The sequence below is a fragment of the Lissotriton vulgaris genome, chromosome 4_1 (assembly GCF_964263255.1).
Source record: "Lissotriton vulgaris chromosome 4_1, aLisVul1.2, whole genome shotgun sequence".
Classification (NCBI taxonomy): domain Eukaryota; kingdom Metazoa; phylum Chordata; class Amphibia; order Caudata; family Salamandridae; genus Lissotriton; species Lissotriton vulgaris.
Window position 1 is genome coordinate 1,754,139,627 of NC_141691.1, and position 21,200 is coordinate 1,754,160,826.

General features: G+C 47.5%; 1 protein-coding gene across 1 annotated transcript in view; it reads right to left on the reverse strand.

The window, feature by feature from the left end:
- SNX31 (sorting nexin 31) overlaps window positions 1–21,200 on the reverse strand; it is a 250,558-nt gene that overhangs the window by 21,258 nt on the left and 208,100 nt on the right. Inside the window, exons 12-13 of the mRNA XM_086966061.1 lie at window positions 17,652–17,729; window positions 14,246–14,305 (exon numbers count right to left, since the gene is read on the reverse strand). Coding sequence (XP_086822187.1) covers window positions 14,246–14,305; window positions 17,652–17,729 — 138 coding nt within the window. The remainder of the gene's footprint in view (window positions 1–14,245; window positions 14,306–17,651; window positions 17,730–21,200) is intronic.

Genomic DNA, 21,200 nt, shown 5'->3' on the forward strand with positions numbered 1-21,200 from the left:
CCCCCCCCCCCCCCCTCCGCCGGTACCCGCGTGACCAGGTGGCGCCTCAGCGGAGTGCTGTATGGTGTCCTGCAGCTTTTTAATCAAGCCTATGGGGGGGGGGGGGGGGGGGTGACCGGGATGGTTTGAAAGAGGTAGAGCACCTTTGGCAATAGGGACATTTTAACAGCGGCTACCCGTCCAAGCCAGGAGAGCGGCTGTTGTCGCCATCTCAGAATGTCCCCTTGAATGCGCGTTAGAAGTTTAGAGTAATTTAGTTAGACTGTCTGGGCTGTTGTGGGCGTCAGTTCAATCCCAAGGTACGGCAGCGCCATTTGCGTGGTCAACCCCCCCAGTTGTAGCAAGCCTCTGTTGGCCTGGCGGGTGTTGCTCCCCAGGGGTAGAATCACTGACTTCCTGACGTTCATTTTAAAGCCTGATCGCTCCCGAACAGTTCCATTTCCTCCGAAAATGCTGGTATCGACACCCTAGGGTTGTCCACGGCAACAATAATGTCGTCAGCGTAGAGGCTGATAGTTTGTTCTTCACCCCCAAATTTGATACCTGTGATGGCTTGGTTGTCCCGTACGTGTTGGGCGAAAGGTTCGATATAGATGGCGAACAGCAGCAGTGAGAGCGGGCAGCCCTGCCTCGTGCCTCGTCTGATGTCAAATGGTTTAGAGCTTATCCCGTTCACCTTGATCGTTGCCTGGGGTGACACGTAACAGCAAGCCACCAAAGCCCGAAACCTGTTACCCATGCCAAATCTCGCTAGCGTCTTGTCTAGATGTTTCCAGTCCACCCTGTCGAACGCTTTTTCGGCGTCGACAGATAGAAGGGCCGCGTCTGTAGCGTTAAAGTGTGCCTTATCAATTACATGCATCAGGTGCTTGGTGTTATCTGCACACTGACGAGAAGGTATAAAGCCTGCCTGATCTGGTTCTATTATACCTGGGAGACAAGGGCCCAGCCTCGCGCCAGAATTCCCGTAAAAAGCTTTAAGTCGAGGTTGAGGAGCGTGATCGGTCTATAGGCCGCACAAAGGGACGCGTCTTTGCCTGGTTTCGGCAGGACTATAATGTTTGCCTCCAGCATCTCCTGTGGGATTGAACCCGGGCCCTGAAAGGAATTGAATAGTTTTGTTAGTATAGGGGCCAGGAGGGCACAGAACGTCCTATAGAAGCCCGCGGAGAATCCGTCTGGGCCCGGCGCCTTCAACGGTTTAAGGGGTGCTATTGCCGAAATCACCTCTTCTAGGCGTATGGGGGCATCCAGAGCCAGGGCATTCGCCTCGTTGAGGGCTGTTAAGTTTGCTTCATCTAGGTATGTTGTCCCCGCCCCATCATCCAAGGCCGGATCAGCCGTGTAAAGCTTGGCATAGAATGCCCTGAACGCTTCCGCAATGGGGTCGTCCTCTCGGAGCTCCCCTCAGTCTTCCGCGCGAATGACCAGGATCTTGGAGCGGACAATTTTTGCTTTAAGTTTACTAGCCTGGAGGCGGCCGGTCTTGTCCCCCCCACGTAGTACGTGTGTCTGAGGCGCAGTGCTGCGTATTCCGCCCGATCTAAATCGAGGCTCGCAAGCTGCGCCCTGCCTGCCTTCACTTGCGCCAGATTCTGGGGGCCCCCGTCCGGCAGTGAACTCTTTCAAGCTCTAGCACTTGCTCTGCCAGCTCCTGGCGTTGTTCCTTCTGTTCTCTATTGTCCGCTGCAGAGATCGCAATGAGTTCCCCTCTGACGACCGCCTTGAGCGCCCCCCAGACCGCTGGCATGGCCACCTCACCCGTGCCGTTTCGGCTTAAATAGTCCGTGATGCTCTGGGAAAGTTGCTGTGTGACCCCCCTTGCGGAAAAGCAAATTCTCTCTAAGGCGCTATTTATCCTTATGTGATCGCATACGTTGGACCATCAGGTGAAGCACCACCGCATCATGGTCCGATAGGGCCGCCGGGGCGACCTCCATATCTTGGACCATGGGGGCCAATTCTGTAGAACCGAGAAAATGATCTATCCTGGCATATGTGCGATGCACGTGTGAGTAAAAGGTGTACCCCGGGGATGTTCAGTGGATCTCTCTCCATGTCTCCAAGCCTTGAAAACCGTTTTGTTTTAATAAATTCACTTTTCTCCCTTCTGTTCTGTTTCCTGTGGTGTTGCATTTTTACCTGCCATGCGCCTGGACGCCCCTTAGCTGGGGCAGCAGTGCGCATTACAAATGTATGTAACATAACATAACATGTGTCTAGGAACCCCCTGCTGGTGAGCCAGCGCTTCCCTTCAGTGGAGAGTGCTCCTGAATCGCCGAACCTCCGGCCCAACCTATCACTTTCATTGTCCATGACCAGATTTATGTCCACGCCTACCAAAGTGTGCCTCGTGTTAGTGCCCATGACCTCTGATAATGCCCCCTTAAGGAAGGCCTCCTGTTTGGTGTTGGGAGCGTAAATGGACCCCACTGTGATCGACAGCTTTCCAATAAGAACAGTGTAGGCCAAGAGTCTACCTCCGATTTCTGCTACTTTATCTCCCACCCGACCTTTGAAGTGTCTAGCGAATAGAAGGGCCACCCCTGCTTTCTTCTCTGTGGTGGAGGAGTAAAACTGAGTCGGGAAAGCCCTGGACTTCATACAATGCCAGTCTTTGGCCAGCAAGTGTGTCTCCTGGAGAAGGCATATAGCCGCCCCGGAGTTCTCTAAATAGGAGAGTACTGCCCTTCTCTTGACTGGGTTGTTGAGCCGTTTAACATTTAGGGTAAGACCCTGATTGGACTTGTCAGCCATGAGGAGATGTGCGCCCTGTCCCTCTGTGTCGTGGTCTGAAGCTACCCTGTGCCCCTACGCCTGCCGCTTGATTGAACCGAACACACCGGAGCCCACCCCCTGCCCCAGTCTCCCCCCTCCGCTCTGAACCCCAACTTAGCTCACTCCTATAGGCACCCCTTGTCCCGCTCCCACCCCCGCCCCTTCCGAACCCCAACTGTGAATCCCCAACTGGTGAACATTGTCCCAGGCTTATACAATTACAGTTCAGGCCTGTGGTAGAGTTTAGAGTGAAGGGAAAATGTGGCAATGGCGGCCCCGAGGCCCCCCCATCCCGCCCCCCCCCCCCATCTAGGCGTTGTGACCGTGCAGGATAACACCCCCGCTTGTGTCCTCTCAGGATCCGGCGTTCATGTCCCTAGAGACCTCTGGTCTCGCCACTGCGTGTTCCTGCGCCACGATCTCGGGATCCGGTTTAAGACCTTTCTTGGATGAGCGTTTACGTTGTACTCTCTGCCAGCCATCTCTTGTTGTCTGTTGGGGACTTTGATTGGGAGGGCCACGTACCGGAGTCATCTGATGTGTCCTCCTCTTGGGGAATGCCTAGCAGGTCGCAAGTGTCTCGCAGGGACCGAAGTTGATGGAGGGCCCCATTCCATTTGAAAATAAATCTAAATGGGTGTCCCCAGGAGTACGGGATCCCTTTGTCGCGCAGGAAGGTGGTAGCCACTTTGAATGCTAGTCTCTTCTGTAGAGTGATCGCCGACAGGTCTTGAAATAGCTCCACCGTGTGACCCTGAAAGCGAAGGGGTTGTTTTTGGCGCGCCGCCTTCAAAATGCGCTCTTTGAGGGGATAATCGGGCAGAAAGGTTAGGATGTCCGGAGGGGGAGCAGGCGCTCGGCGTGCTAGACCCACCCAGTGGGCCCTGTCAATGCGGATCACAAAGTCCTTACTCTCCCCCAGTATGTCTCGGAACAAACCCTGCAGGTAGGCCGTGACATTCTCCCCCTCCGCCTTAGATGGCACACTTCGGACTTGTATGTTGTTGCGTCTCGAGCGATTCTCGAGGTCCTCCGTGTGTGCCTGCAGGTCCGTGTGTTGTTCGTGGAGCCTGATAATTTCTTGCTGCAGGAGTTCTACCTCTTCACTCCTGGCTTGCCCAGTGTTCTCGACCTCCGCCACTCGTTCTCCAAGTCCGTCAATGTCGCGGCACAGTTCCTTGTATCCTCCCGCCATGTCTTGCTTGAGGGTTGGAATGTCTTCCCTAAGAGAAGTGAATAGGGCTTCCATGAATGACTTAGTTGCAGGGGCCTCCCCCTCGTCCCGTTCCTTCTCTTTAAGCTGAGACGGCTGCTTCGGTTTGTCGGGGCTCTTTTCCCCCTTAGGTGCGCCTTTAGCCAGCATTTCTGGGATGGTGCGACCCCCTCTGCGGTTTGTGGATGACATGTTCTACCTCCCTTTTGAGTCCGGTAGTATCCCACATGCCTGCTGTGGCCCCCAGCAAGTCCGCGGTCAATGGCGGGTCTGTGAGGGAGGCTGAGTACCGACTGTGCGGATTGTGATGGGTCCTTTGCCAGGGGCCTGCGGTTGGGCCACACGGCGGCCTCCCGGTCGGGCCTTCCTCAATGCTGGGCCTGCAGTTGTGCCCTTTCAAGTGGACCACCACCGCGCCTTGGGCTGCCACTGATCGCCGAGGGCTCGATTGGTGCCCCCAGAGTCCACACCCTCGGCGCAGGGACCTGTTCCCTTCGTCTTGCCCTCTAGTGCCACTCTCTTTCGACTTGTGCGGGGGAAGCGTGGCCGTGCGGCCGCTGCTGTGCCTTGAATCTGCCTCGTGGCGTTGCCCGCAGTAGCGTCTCTGTGTGCCGAAGGGCCCCAACCTCTAGACCTCGGTAAGGCCCTCACACCGGGGGCTCGAGTGCCTGCCGCCCGAGCTCCGGACCCCGGGAGCCGCTCCGGCACGCTCCTCACCTCCGTGCGGGGAATCGCCTGCCTCCCGCGGCGGCCATTTCGTCTCCGTGTGCCTCCCACCGTGCGACCGGCGGCCGGACCCCCGCTCCTCACTTCACGTCTTCCCTCTCGCAATCGGGGGTCAGCCGTGCCTCGTGCGATGTCGGCCAGTCTGCCACGGAGAGCCCCGCCAGCCGCTGTCGCCCAGCGGGCCGGGCAGCTTCGTTCTCTTCCCCAGCCTGGAACAGCTTTATCCGCCGCTGATGGATCCGCGCCCCGGTATCTGGTGCGTATGGTCTCGCCAGGGGCCCCGGCAGGTATTCCGCTCGAAGCAGGCAGCCTGCAAAGCGTGTAGGGGGTGAAGGAATATGCGTTTGTGATCTAATGGGGGTTTGGGACGAGGAGCCTCTTCGAGTCGCGTCCTCTCAGGCCGCCATCTTGGCCACGCCCCAACACCACCACTTTTGAGCACCAGTTAAGGACATGTTAATTTATGGTAGGCACGGGGGATTAAGTGATTTGCCCTGTATCGAAGGATGTTGAGCCCACACAGACTCAAACCTGGTTCCCCTGCTCCGAAGTTGGCAGTTCCGGCCATTACAGTCAGTCAGTCAAATTGGCTTTATTTCGATATACAGAATATCTTAAAAAGCAGTGCATACAAGTTACAACAGTAATAAAAGGATAAAAACATAGCCATACATTACATTTAAACAGAATGCAAGTAAGATACAATTAAAACTGGTGGTAATAAATTATTTAAAAAACGGTCAGTCCAAATGACCTAAATTAAACAATGTGCAAAAGCCTTTTTGACCTAATTAGCCACGCCCAACTTAAAAACTTTGGCATGCCATGCCACAAACAAACAGGGGCCGTGTGTCAGATTTTAAAATTTGCATAGCAACACTGTGGTCTCTGGTACCCAAATCTTTACACAGTAGTTTTAGCCATCTATTACGGGGCGCTTTATAGGCAGGGCATTCGAACAAGAGATGGGACACTGACTCAGTCCTGAGAGGGCAGAAACAGCAATAAGGAAAAGTTTGCGCCGGTATCTTCCAACGTGCCGTCAGTTCTCCCACGGGAAGAATACCTAGTCTGAATTTGCAATATAAGGCCCTATCTCTAGGTTTTGAAATAATATCGAGATAGGGTTCCCGGAGGGCTACATCTTTTACCATTAAGAAAACGCTAGAGGATTTACATAAATTGGGGTCATTATTTCTCTTGTTCATTACCCAGTTCCAGTAAACCTTTTTCAGAGCCTCCTTAGGGGGTGCAGACCTGGAGTGCCACGCCTCACCGAGGCCCAGCTCTTCAAGCAAGTTCTTTACGTCCACTAGCCACCTTACTTTTGACCAGCCGGGCATAGATAATATTTCCTTCAGCCCTTAAGCTGCCAAGTTCTGGGACCCTCCATATGCAAGCTTAAAGGAGAAGAGGTCTTAGTCGGACCAAGTCTTTAATGGGCCGACAACCCATATCCAAAAGCAAAGGAAGAGTGGGAGTACTATTGGGGAGAAACATGAGGTCCTTCAGGAATTTGTTTTCAGAACAGAATAGCTGATCTATGTTCTGAACTCCCCAAAGTTCAGCCCCATAGAGCGACGCACTAACGCCTCTTGCCGTATAAATATCTAGCACCGGGGCAATAGGTTTAAGGGTAGATAGCCTCAGTTCCTTAAGGAGGGCCCCCACCACCCTTTTATGGCTAAGTAACATTTTATGGAGGTGGCTATTCCACCTCATGGTATCAGAGAGGTGAATGCCAAGGTAATCAAACTCCTTAACTCTATCCAAAGGTACCATGTTTAGAGCGGGTGGTCGGCCAAATTTTTTAGGAGGGTTTAAGACCAAGTATTTAGTTTTTTCTGTGTTGATCTTTAGGCCCCTTAACTCACAAAAAGATTGGAAGTTGTCGAGTAGGGTCTGAAGACCAACCGGGGATTTGGAAATTAGAAGGGTATCGTCTGCAAATAATAAAGTGGGTATTCTCCTCCCCGCCAGGGATGGTGCGTCAGCAGGGGTTTTTAAGAGGTGCTCCACCACTCCATTTACATAGAATGAGAACAGAGTGGGGGCAAGGACGCACCCCTAGCGAACTCCTCTATTTACTATTATCCGAGCAGTCTTTTGGCCCTGATTGCCCCACCATACCTGGGCAAAGTTCCCGGAATGGAGCTTCATTAATAGTGATAATAGATAGGGAGGCATTCCCAAATCGAACAATACCCTCCATAGGCGGTCTCGGGGCACTAAGTCAAAGGCAGTTCGCAGATCGATGAATGCGAGATACAAACTGCCTTTGCCCAATACCACCACCTTCCAGTATAACATCAGCAGACGAAATGACTGCTCGATAGTCCCCATGGCAGACCTGAATCCTGCTTGGAAGTCAGTCGGACAAAATCTTGTTGTTTTCTTCCGCCCACTGAAGCACCCTACCAAGGACCACCTTCCCTGCAACTTTCTGGGATGAGTCAATTAGGCTTATGGGGCGATAGTTAGCTGGGTAGTCCCGGTTCCCTTTTTTAAAAATTGGGACGACCTCAGCGCCCATCCAGGATTCAGGGGGAGTGGCACCAAGGTAGGTAGCATTAAGCAGGGCGGCGATAAGAGTCCCCCATTCCGACGAGTTAAGTCGAAGCAGATCCCCCGGTAAACCATCCGGACCTGCAGCTTTGTTAGGGACAAGAGTTTTGATGGCATTCTACACCTCTTTGGCAGTGAATGCCATATCCTCTTCCTCAACCCAGGGGGACCCGTTACTGGGAGTTCGAATGGTTCAAGGGGGGCTGGCCCATCTTCCAGTGATAGTGTAAAGGCGAGCAAAATGCTCAAACCATGACCCCTCGGTGATATTGCAAGTTATGAGCAAGTCAGTGGGCCTATTCTTACATCTTACTAAGTCCCAAAAACCCCTAGAATCTCTCGCTGCACTGGCTACTTTCAGATCGCACCAGAACTGATTTTCCCACTCCTTCCTGGCTTCACTAATCGCAACCCTGTACCTCTTCCTAGCAATACCAATCGACCCAGTCTCCTTGGTTTTAACTGCGTTAATTAGATCCTTTTTTGCCTTCCTCAGGGGGTAGAATACCAGCCTGGGTTGCCCTCAGGACGCCCCTGCTTGCCTGCTCTGCCACCTCAACTATCTATAATAAAAAGATCCCCTAAAGTTTTGGTGGTAAGGCAAAAAAGAGATGATATCTCCTGGGGATTCATGCTAGTAAGCTGCAGCCTATTTGCGGTTTCAACCATGGTTAACCCAATTTCGAAGACCTTCTCCTCATTGATGGCAACCTTGGTCCATTTTAGGCGTCTCCCACAATTCGTGGGGCAGACCAGATTTGTCGACCTCGAGACGCGAGGCCCCTGGCTAGCTTTATTTGCCCTCCATAAGGTGGTTAGGGATAGAATGAGTGGATTATGGTCACTGTCCACAGATGGCTAAACCGCCATGCCCAGCAGGTAGGTCCAAAGCTTAAAGTCCAGCAAGATGTAATCAATTCTGGATGAGTGACCAATCCTGTTGTACGTGTGAGCGCCATCAGGGTCAGAGACTGTTCTCTTATTAGTTGCCCTTAGCCCAAATTCCAGTGTGAGGGCGTTTAATTGCACCACCCGCTTGGACCACCGCTTGATTGGTGCTGCGGTTAGAGGTGGGATTCCTCTCCTGCTATCCTCGTCTAGGGTTCCCAAAATATCATCTGCTGCCAGGGGCTCATAAGAGCAATTAAAGTCACCGGCAAGCAAAAGATGACAGTTAGGGCTACAGGTTCTAAGTTAGTCTTCGAGGGCCGCCAGTGTCGGGGATGCCAGGCCCCCATTGGGACCTCTTACATATATATTGAAAATTTCTAGGATGCAGCCACTATAGGGCCCTCTCATAGCAATTCTCTGGAGGTCGGGAGTCCTAGTATCTATATAGAGAAGACAAAACCTCTGTGGAGACCTATATTTCTTTTTGCATTGAATATATTCAAGTAGTAAGTAAGAAAAGATGGCAAAGAGAGATACTTTGAAATATTATTCAAACATGAGAAATTTTATTGAACTATTTTATCATTTTTTTAAAGTTTTTTAGAGACATGTATACAAAAATATATTTCATTGTTACTGTGCAAATCAGCATTTTTACACACAGTTTATAGTCATCCTATCATTCAAAGTGCCCTCTAATAACAGTTGATCATAATGATCTAAAACACAGACTCACACATCACTCACATTTTCAAAGAAGACAAAAGGACATATCTAACAACATGAGCACATAAGAAAGAATATACAGGACATTAGACTAGTACAAGTGGTAGCTCTAAGGTGTACTTGGAAGGGTACGTATAGGAACCTAGGTGGTATGGTTCTATTGGTTATGATGAAATAAACCAGATCGTATCCAAGGCAGTGGATGTTGGGCCGACGTACGTTTCGGTGAAGATCACCTTCCTCAGGGCCGAAGACAACATACAATACAAATGAGTAATATAAAGTATTAAAAATATGAGGGCATAATACAAGATTCTGAAAAACCGAGAATAAAAATATTCTTTAAGTGTCATGATTTCTTTTACATTTTTACATCATGGTTTTAACCTATGGCATCATATATATGCACATCTATTTTTAAATTCCTGAAATTAAATAAAAGCGCATAGCTAACTACACATCTTTCTGAGTGGAGATTAGATAGACCAAAGGTGTTGTGAGTCCACATAGTGGGAAGATGAAAAGAAAGAACAAAGGCATATACCCAGTAGATCTGATTCACCCTCAGTGTTGATGCACAAATTGCCAAGAGCATGCAGTGCTTTTAAGATGTTATTATCTGGGATTGATAGGGCAAAAAGGCTTTACCTATAATATGGAGAGTCTAGGCATGTGATAGATAGTTATCTGGCCGGATTCTCTAGGGCATATGCTGAAAGAATATAGAAAAGATCTTTAGTATTTTGAGGGATGGAAAGTCATGTCTTTGATACTGAAGAGGTTGGTAGAAAATTACCTCAGTATACGTAGCACTTGTCCATAAATGTTCTTACTTAGACTCTCCATATTATAGGTAAAGCCTTTTTGCCCTATCAATCCCAGATAATAACATCTTAAAAGCACTGCATGCTCTTGGCAATTTGTGCATCAACACTGAGGGTGAATCAGATCTACTGGGTATATGCCTTTGTTCTTTCTTTTCATCTTCCCACTATGTGGACTCACAACACCTTTGGTCTATCTAATCTCCACTCAGAAAGATGTGTAGTTAGCTATGCGCTTTTATTTAATTTCCGGAATTTAAAAATAGATGTGCATATATATGATGCCATAGGTTAAAACCATGATGTAAAAATGTAAAAGAAATCATGACACTTAAAGAATATTTTTAATCTCTGTTTTTCAGAATCTTGTATTATGCCCTCATATTTTTAATACTTTATATTACTCATTTGTATTGTATGTTGTCTTCGGCCCTGAGGAAGGTGATCTTCACCGAAAACGTACGTCGGCTCAACATCCACTGACTTGGATACGATCTGGTTTATTTCATCATAACCAATAGAACCATACCACCTAGGTTCCTATACGTACCCTTCCAAGTACACCTTAGAGCTACCACTTGTACTAGTCTAATGTCCTGTATAATCTTTCTTATGTGCTCATGTTGTTAGATATGTCCTTTTGTCTTCTTTGAAAATGTGTGAGTGATGTGTGAGTCTGTGTTTTAGATCATTATGATCAACTGTTATTAGAGGGCACTTTGAATGATAGGATGACTATAAACTGTGTGTAAAAATGCTGATTTGCACAGTAACAATGAAATATATTTTTGTATACATGTCTCTAAAAAACTTTAAAAAAATGATAAAATAGTTCAATAAAATTTCTCATGTTTGAATAATATTTCAAAGTATCTCTCTTTGGCATCTTTTCTTACTTACTACTTGAATATATTCAATGCAAAAAGAAATATTGGTCTCCACAGAGGTTTTGTCTTCTCTATACTTGGTTTGTCTCCCTCCTCTGGGCCTAAAAGTACCTGGGAGAACTCTCTCTTTTCACTGTCCTAGTATCTATATGCCTAATCTAGCAGCCCAGTAATATACGGACCCAGACAAGTAGGCCACCAGAAGGGCGACCCCTACCTGAGGGAGAAACAATAGCGGGCACAAAGTAGGTTGTATACCCGACCTTATGATGTGGCTCCAAGCACCAAGTCTCCTGGAAGATACATATCCCAAAGGACTCAATGAAGGTATTCCACTCTGGTGACTCTAGGTTGCGGGAAAGGCCCGCTATGTTCCAGCTAACAATCTTTAACTCGTTGCCCCTTGCCACATACTCATCTAGATGTCGGGGCATAATCAAATTGGATTCAGGGCCAGGTTCTTTTGTTGCGGCTTCCGCCGCTACAGCTACATTTAAGTTAGTCAGGGCTAGGCCACCTAGAGCAGACGTGTGTGGAGGGCTAAGGGAAAGAAGGGTAGGAGCTTTGTTTAATCCGGAGAAGCCCATGTCCACCAGATTGGTCCTACCGCTGCTCGTGGCTGGTTTAGTGTGAGGAGGTAGGGTTCTATTCAGATTGTGGCCAGCGGGTCAATAACCCCACCATGGCCAGTAGGAGCTAGGGCCAGTGTTCTGTCGCATCAGGCTAAATGATGCAGAGTTGTAAGGGGAGTGCCCACCTCTCCTTGCCTCCCCGTGAATCCACTCACTTGGCCAAAGGGTTATTGGGCATGGATTAAAATAACTAAGATCATGGGTGCTAATACCAGAGGGACCACCACTAGATTCCAGGTTGCAAATGAACCTAGCTACCCTAGGGTCTTGAAAGTTAACCAGAATACAGTCACCTCTTAGGTCTTTAAGCCTGGTGCCTACCCAGCTAACCCTTCTCACATGCATAACCCGACCATCCAAAAAATTAGGTAAGGGTCTATTTTCCTTGAGCCAAAAAAGTGTTTCATTTTTCAGTACGTTATAAGACTCCTGCTTGCCTGATGTAAGCGGAGGTACCCCCGTTAAGAAAACAACAAACGGATGGCAGTCAGGTGGTAAATTGGCATGTTGGACTGGGATTACAGCCTTCTCGCCTTCCTGCTGGCATTTTGGGGCTGCATTCTAATTACCAGACCCAGTCATGTTGTCTCTTTTACTGTAAGCGGGGGTCTTATTCTTGGTTGGACACCCAGTGATAGAGTGGGCGGGCATTTTGGCCTTATTGGCCACTTTGCTGTTTATCCTAGGGGCTTCGGAGTGCACTTTAGCATCCGCGGCCTTCGTCCCTTCATCTGGCGGAGACCCCGGGGAGACAGACAAGTGTGCCGTCGAAGTATTTGTGTCTACCTCGATCGGTCCTTGGACTATCCCTACTGGGTTACCATGGCTAGTGGCATTCAGGGCTGTCGTCCTAGAGGCTGAATTCCCTGCCACCCCATCCTCCCTTATTTTAGTATGTAATTTAATTAAGGATTTCAGGGAGAAACAATAATCCAGGGAAGCTTGTTCGAATCTGTCCAAATGTTCGTTCAAACCTTTCAATCTTTCTAACACTGGGAGGATTAAAGATTTAATTAATTGCTCAATCTGGGCAAACAGCGTGGATTCTGCTAGGGCACCTACAGTGGGGGCAGATTGCAAGTCGTCATCCAGGTTTTCACGCGGGATATGGGGGGGGGGGGGTCCCACCTCCCGAGAAAGTACCAGGTTGTTTGCCACCAAACCCCATAACCTTCATAGCTCCACCCCCCGCTACAATTCTTCCTTAATTTTTTGTAGGGTTTAGAGCAACTACCCTTACGGGGGCTAACAATGTGTTTCCTTTTGGTAGGTACCACTCCATATCCTACCGGCAGAGCTAGCACAGACTGGGAAGTAGTAGCTACGTGGCTAATGGGTGAGGACTGATCAGCTAGGGGGCGGGGAGACTCAACGGGCTCTGGGGCTGGTAAGGAGTTTCTAGCCCCACCCTGAGCTATGGAATATAGTCTGTCCAAACTGGCCCTAACCAGTTGGTCGTCTGGGCCAGGACAGTCCTCAAACAAGGGAATAGCAACTTGCAGAGGGGAGGAGATCGATGCCAAGGGTCCCAGGGAGGAGCGTTTGTGAGCAAGCGACTCACAGGAAAGGCAGCGCTCCGTTAACGCAATCTCATTCTCTACTAGCGTGACTGCGCGAGTGATAAACTGGTCCATGGTTCTACTCACACACACGCCTCCCCCCCTCAGACTCTTCCCAGATCGTGTTGACATAATATAAGGGGAAGAGGTTTGGAGAAAAGAAGAGAAAATATATACAATAACACAACTAGTAGGACTAAGCAAGATTTATAGGGCTGGCAGTCCACATACCAAGAGTCAAGAGCCACCGGGGTAAGGTTCTTAGGGGTGTGGCCCGTCCCGTCCCCGGACGGCCACAGACGGCCCGCCTTTGCCCGGGGTTCGCCCCGGCGCGTCCCACTCGCGTCCTGCGCAGCGGTAAACTAGGCCAGATATATAGAGGGTGTGACAGGCTGGGGGCGTGGCCAACAGGGGGTGCGGACTAGGTGGTTGTGGTCGTGCAGGGACTCCTGGGAGAGCGAGTCCCTGCTACACGGCGCTCCACCCCTGCAGCAGCACTGGTTCTCCCCACCAGCAGGTCAATGCCTAGAGTCAGCGCTTGTCTGGTCACACAGCGTGACGCGGCACCCGCGAAGCGGGTGCAGCAAGAAGCTGAGCCCAACCAGGAAGGACAGGGCGAGGGTCAGAGGTCCAAGCAACAGCGGCTCCACTCCCAAAACAGCAAACGGCAAGCGGTAAGAGCCCCCATTACAGCACATCCTCTCCCCACTTTCAGGGTTAGTAGTTGGTTCTGTTTTAATGGGCGCTAAAAGGAGAACTGGGCTGGTGCAAGCATTCTCCTGACTAGATTCAGACTGATGTAGCATCATACAAGCAGGTAAAACATTGAAAGATCCAATGCTGGAGAAGTAATGTTTCTAAGTTGAGGAAGGACAAGGATTTGCTGGAGGAAGACACATGATTTGCTTGTGGAAGGACAATGATTTGCTTGTGGAAGTCCAAACCAATTTCTTCTTGGTAGAACCGTTTTATGAATTGCGTTAAAAAAACCAAAAATGAGCTGTAATGCATGCCTATTAAGAGAGGTTTGTCGGGCATAGGGTCTGGCGAAGAACAATCACAAAGCTTCTTTGGTGGTGGGAACAAACAGTGAGCATGTAGGGATCAGTTGCTTACCTTTCAGGGATAGGTTTGGTTTATAAGTGAAGAGAAGGGCGATTAAGAGAAGGAGGGACTTTTAGGTTTTCTTAAATGTTGCTGAAAGTTGTTTGTGATTTCCATGGAGGTTAACACTATTGTTAGATGTTATTAAGTATTTTAGTGGCAGTAGTTTTTGCTTAAATGTTTTTAATATTAAGACCGATGGGTGCAATAATGCAAACAGGAACAGACCCAACATATGATTAGGTTTGCAACAGTACCACAAAATCCTATACACGTCAAACAAAGAAATCTGTATTCGTATATCATCCTAGACCACTTGTAACTCAATGCTCAAACTGACCGTTTGCTGCAATTTACTTGATGTTCTGGTCACTTTGGAAACTTCTGGCACTTCAATTTGCTGAAAAAGAGAAAGGATAGCAAGTTAACATGCCAGAAGTCTGTCAGGCACATAACACATTAGACCTTTACATATCCTGTAAGAAACTTTAACCAAAATGGTACAACAACTCGTTCTATGTGAGTAAGGTTAGCAAAATCAGATACACTTGAAAGACCTGAGTCAACGGGGGGAGAGAAAGTTTAGGCTTCATTCCAAAGCAATCCTAATTAAACATGGGAAAGTGTGCTTTTTAAATCACTTTTTGCTCAGTTTCCTGAGTGTAATAAGTAGGCCTCGGCGGTAAATTCCGTTCCGTTCGTGGAATTTGGGTAATTTCGCGTTCCGCGGAGAACGTGAAATTGCCCAAAATTCTGCGTTCCGCGACTTTGTGAAATGTTTTGCTTGTTCGCGTTCTCAAATGCGTGTACGCAAGATATTTTCCCATCGAGCACGCAAACAGCAATTGCGAACAGTAAAAAAGCATCGCAAACAAACAATTCCGCGCGTTCGCAGAATTTCTGCGTGTTCGGAGATTTACCGTTTTGCGGAGATTTGCGTAACGCGATTAGGCAAATTCCACCCACCCCTAGTAATAAGTTTAAGAGAAATAATTCCATCAAGTCACCTGAATTATGCATTTGCATAAAATGAAAAAAGTGAGAAAGAAAAAGATACGAGACTTGGTAGGGAAATGGCCAACATTTTCTAATGACAGAGTTCTTATATTCTACATATATTACAAAATAAATGCAAGGTTGGTACAGATTTTATTCTAGATACATCTGTCACGATCATAAGCCACCACAGCTGTGCACGAACATTTTACATACTGCTCTTTACTAAGGTCCTCAGAACAGGATAATTAAATAATAGTTTCATTTATTAAATCCATTATAAATATAGTATTTATTTTGCGAGATCCTAGACAAAAGGCGGCAGAGCACTGTACAGGATCAAAGACAAGCATACAGTCAAAAAGTGATGGGAGAAGTAGTTTTAATTGAGAGTGGTTAATGCATTGTGATGTAGTGTTCTTTAAAGAGGCACTCTTCACCTTTCGTAAATTGACACGTTTGGTTGGTTTTGATGGATACAGGGTTGTTGGTCCAGATCCTGGGTGCACAGATTGAAAAGGCCTGCCGCTTTGTTTTGCCTTTTAATTTTAATTTTTAGACTGCAGTCTAATGGAGTCCTGGCTGTGGCAAGAACCACCAGAAATAGTGAGAGATACTGGTCGTGATGGATTTGATACAGCCAGTTTTGAAGATGGCATGGTCTGGCAAAAGAAGCCAATAGAGTTCCATGAGGATGGGCGCTGTGATAATAATTCTTCAAGCCCCTGGATAAGTAGTGCTGCAGTAATGTGTAGTATACCCTTTCAGGATGCCAGTCTGGAGTCTGTGCCATGGAGCAGAGCGTTACCACCATCCAAATGAGAGAACAAGGGCTTGAACAGCAGTTCTGATGTCCCTCTCTGGAAGATGCATAGTACAAAAAGTTGTGTTATGGGAGATGTGGGCTGCCTTTAATCATTGTAAGTATGGTCTTAAAAAACAACTGTATACAAACTGCTTTTGACTGCTGAAAAGTCAGAAGCAGTTGAAGGTACACAGGACAAGTAGCTTCTTTACATCTGAGGGCATGCCTTTTTAACGTCTGTGCAAATTTGCATAAGCCATAGTACTAGTTGTCCCCTTAGAAACTGCACCAGTCAAGGTACATAAATAACCATTTTTTGCCTACCGGCAAAAATAATTTAACTGCTGGGGATTTGCAACTGTAGTTTTGTACAAACACAATGTAAAGAGGAAAACCATGGCTGGCCAAGGAGTGTATTTTTAATGCACTTTCAAAAAAAAAAACTCAAACTTGTGACAATTAGAGCCTTTTAGATGGGAATCAAAGGTTTATTATTTGCTCAGAGTTCTATTCCTTAGCTTATTTAGGCTAGCAGACTTATGTGGATCCAATTATCTGCACCAAAGCCAGGAGGTCCAGGCCCAATTAGTTGTTCAGCAAGCCAGACTTTCCAAATTCCAAATCAATGCAGGACAAGGGGATTGTTTGGCATCTTCTGTGTAGCCAATCCAGAATGTGGTATGTCTTCGCATGACAAAAAGGAGGCCCCAAACCCTTTGAATCGCCAGATAAATTGGCCAACTCTCCATTATTACGTGCAATGAGACACTAAGTGTGAGCAGCCCGAGTCCCGCCAGGAGATGATTATTTGGGAAGGGGTGGGACGATAAGTCAGACTGGCATGGCAGCGACTGCTAAGGAGGCCTAATCCCTTCACTCCACCAGGGTTAGCCCAACCCTTAATGATCTCCACCCGTGCAAACATAACATTGTAGCAGGATCTTTTTCCGAAGTTAGACACCTCACAGATGACAAGGACTTAAGCACAGTACAGGAGATGCCACCACTGGCAGGGCCAACTGCACCCGTAACACATTCCAGATCTCCCATCGCTTGGTGCAGATGCCACCGGGCAACAGTCTAAGCGACATCAATGCTAAGAATGCACATTGCAACAGATCTCACAGCCGAAAATGAGGCCCAGGCCCCTAAGGGGTACTCACAGCATAGCACAGCCCTGCTGTGTTTAGAGGGCCTGCGATGCGAAGTTTACCCCGCCCTGCCCTCCCCCTTGTGGTGAGAGTTTTACTGTAGTATTTCAGGCTAGAGACCTCACTACTTCACTGCAAGCAGCAGAGCTGCATTGTGTTCGCTGTAGCTAAGTATCTAAATGCCGTCTGGCACTACAGAAGACAGTGTCTGAAACTGGCCCACTAATTCCGACTAGACTGGTGAAAGACTCTTTGTACATGATTGACCTTAGAACTCTTGTGTTCCCGATGTTTTAACCTTTAGCATTTTAAACTTTTAAGTCCATTTTTACCAAGGTTTTAAACTTGTATTGTATGTATCTTTTATGAAGTTCATCTTCGAAATAAAGATTGATAAAGTAAAAAGTAAAAAGCATGTGCATATACAACAACTTCTGGTCGGATTCCTTCCATTTCAGGCTGCACCAGTCTCACGCAGGATGATCGAGACTTGAGGATTCGGACTCAAATTGTTTGGAATTTTCCCAGCTACCAGGCTACAAGCTCTGCTCATTTTCACTGTCACAGGGAACGCAACCGATAAAGACCATAGATAGGATATCTGCACCCTCTGTACTACAGACCCAAAGATCTATCATGCTTTGTCTCATCTGGTTACGGAGAATGCAAATAAACACACAGAAGTTAATCTTCAACACAATAGCAGTTGGCTAGATGAGAAGCATTGCATTAAGACAATATTTCAAAAGCCAAGACACAAAGATAGCTCACAAGTGTGCTTCAAAAACACTCACCATCTCTAAATTGCTTTTAGTCTGTTTCAATAGCTCTTCTGATAAAGTCTTCTTCAAACAAGTGCTCAGGAGAAATGCCTGCAATGGTAACAGAACAGTTCACTGCTCACATTATACAACACAAGTGGCTTGAAAGTAAACTATAAAATTGAATAATTTGACTTCAGGTATGTAATTGCAGAGAAGGGATGAGGGAGGATGGGTGGCAAACAAGTTAAAAGGAAGGCTTCTTATCTCAGTAGGTGAGTGACTGCAACCCATTTGTTTCAATAGACTCAAGTGCTGAGTTTAACAATTAAATTAGCTAAAAATCAACCAAACATTTATAAAGCGTGGCAAATCACCTGTGAGAGTATTGATAAGCTGGTGTTTTACAGAAAAATCTGATGGGTCACTCATGAAGTTTCCAATAATTACTGTACTGTAAAGTCCTGTTTACTTAATCAGTCTTCCAGTTATTTCACCTCCCTGTCAGGCCCGGATATTTTTGCATACTACAGTGCAAACTGATTAAAACTAAGCATAATAAAACTGGCCCAATACGAAGAAGTCTGACTTCTGGATCGCAAATACAGAAAAGGAGAAGGGAGGAAAAGTATTAAATCCAATAAGAACAAGAATTTGCAATGCAAATCGGTCTCGCCTTTGAGACCTGCAATGTTTTTAACTGTGCAGCACATTAACCTGGGTGCGGAAACATCTACTGTTCTTTAACATGGAGGGAAAGTAAGCACCAAACTACGTGACACGCAAGATATTGGAACACATGGAGAGATATATTGCCTTTCAGCTGGAAGTGGTATAGTCCAAAGCTCTATTTTTGATATAAAGTCAGAGCCTTCGGTGGTCATATCACTGAAAATACAAGATTTAAAAAAATTATTGGCTACGAGTGCTCGTGGAAGACAATTTCTATGGACTGGAATCTAGAGAATGCTAATGTGATTCTGGTATTTTACTGATCTCTGCTTATCGTTTTCCATCGAGACAGTTAAATAGAGGTAGTTGAACAGGAAAACAAAAGTCCCTAAGCGGAAGAAGACAAGTCCTAGGGCTAATCTCCAGAGACCACAAAGTACATACATATATATATATATATATATATATATACTAAAGTATGTAAGTATATACAAAAGGTCTCGAATGCTCAACCTAAAAAGGAGAGTGCTTTATTTCAGTGCAGTCAAGTTGTGTGGCTGATCTGCTGCAGACTTCGCTATGATGACTGGTTTGACAAGGAAGTGGCGCTGTAGGGCTCGCTGTAGGAAACAATGCTGCATTTAGGAACGAGTCCAGGATTTCTAGGGTCTGGGGCAGAAAGGAAATGTACAAGGCCCCTGTAATTTACATTTAATAGAATACCACAGGAATTAATATAATTGGCTATTATTCCGCTGGCATCTTTGAGACTTTGCAAGAACCAACTTTCCTTTTGCATATTTCACTAAACCAATACAAACATAAATACCCTTAATAAAATAAGTACATATATTTAAACTTTATATAAAAGTAGAAATATATTATATTAGTTATACTGGGTGGAAACGTTTGGCCTCAGTCTCTCCAAAAGTTATGTCTTCAATCAAATGTTATCAAATTGTTTCTAGATTGGTGCATTACTATGTATGCATGTAGTATTTGAAAAGCCCAAACCTAGCCAATAGGCAGCAGAGCTGTACCGGGTCAGGGCTTAAGATAAAGTTGAAGTGCAATAGGAAGGAACTGGCTTGTGGACTGCTACTGTTCCACAATGTAATTTTTTTAACGAGATTAACTAGATTGGGGCTGTCTGGATGGATATGGGGATACTGGTCATGATGCTTGGTGCATAGAAAGGGAGAAGGCCTTTTGCCCTTGTTTTTTATCTATCGTTTCAAAGGAATCCTGCTGAGGGTGTGCCAAGATCCACTGGATTAGCTTGCCATCCAAGTTGGCAGGGGGTGCCAGACATGATGGCCTATTAGATGACAAATGCCTTTGAAGGTGGTGCGGGTTGGCAAGGGGAGCCTGTGGAAGTCTATCAGAGTGGGGTGTTGTGGTGATATTCCCCTAGACCCGAATGAGGTGTGCCGCAGCATGCTGGAATCCCTTTAGGGGGAACCAGTGTGCATTAAAATTACAATATAGTTTTCCAGATAACTGGCTGGACTGTGTTTGGAAGAGCAGCTCTGCAGGACTTCTACCTGTGACCAGGAGGGAGGCGTAAGGTCTGCTAGTCTCTCAGATAGGTGAAGGGATATCACCCAAGGAAATTCAAGAACACCTACCCTGGAAAACTAGTGCCTGCCTGCTTGCCAAGACCAGGATGGAGAGGAGAGCGCTGGAGGAAGAGAGAACCAGTGGGGGATCCTGGCGAGGGGATCCCAGTAGCGAGGCTTGAGGAGATGGCTGCTGCACCGATCGGATCATCGCCTGTGTGCAGGTTGATTTCAGTGACACCGTATGCCACAAGGGGCAGCCGTGAAGCAGGTGTGGTTGGCACACACACTGCTGCCATACTGATCGGGCCGTAGCCTGTGTGCAAAGTTAAGTCAGCAACCCTGTATGTCATAGGCACCGCTGTGAAGATTACTGGTGTAACAATAGGGCCGTACGCCCATTAGTGGAGTAAAATCAGTGACCCTGAATGCCAGAGGGTGTTGCCCTAAAGAAGTGGCAGTGCCAATTGTGCCCTTGTCTGTGTACAGAGCAAGGGTGGTGACCGCGTATGCCAGAGGGGGCCACCAGAAAGGACAAGTACTGTTGCCTGGTTCAAGCGGTTGTCGAGAGGAGAAGCCACTGTGGTGATGCGGGAGGGCAGGAGACCCCGACAGAGGATCAGCACTGTATAAGAAAAGAACCCGCACCCCTCCTTCCAGCACCACCACAAACCCATCTGTGGAAAGATTCAGAGGAACTTACTGATTTACTGGAGGAAGCTCCAGAGGAACTTACAGTCTCACTGGAGGAAGCACCATGGACGCAAAGCTGCTACCCCTACAGAGCATCGAGGGCTATTCACCAACAGCAGTTACTGTAGTTCTTCGCAGCCCACAAGCAAAGCGCTTCCATAAACTCCAGTCACGCAATTCCTGAAGGAGCAGGTAAGAATGATCGGAAGGTCCAGGGAGAACTTATTTTACCACATAGGCTTCAGGTGTTGAAACACTTTTGACTTTTACAAACATTCAGAGTGTGACTCCTGAGACTAACTACTAGTGGGGCTTAACCTCAATGTCAACCATAGTGAATGAGGAATAACCACTACTGCTTGCCTCACTCTGTACGCCATCTGTTGCGTGAGTTGTTTCGCTCAGCACTTCGACCCACCTCCCTCCGCCCGCCCTCCTTCCTTACCTCTGCCGCTTCCACTATGTGGAGCGGCCCAGAGAGGCCCGGAGAGGTCCGGTGTGGTCCACCAAAGGACGTGCTGCAGGACGGCTGCTGAGGCTTCCCCTTCCCGGTGGGAGCCATCCGAACTGGATCCCCGCTCTCGGAGGGTTGGCGGTGGGTTTACCGGAGCTGACTGCATGCTCCCTCGCCTACCCGCCTCCGCTGTGGTCGCAGAGC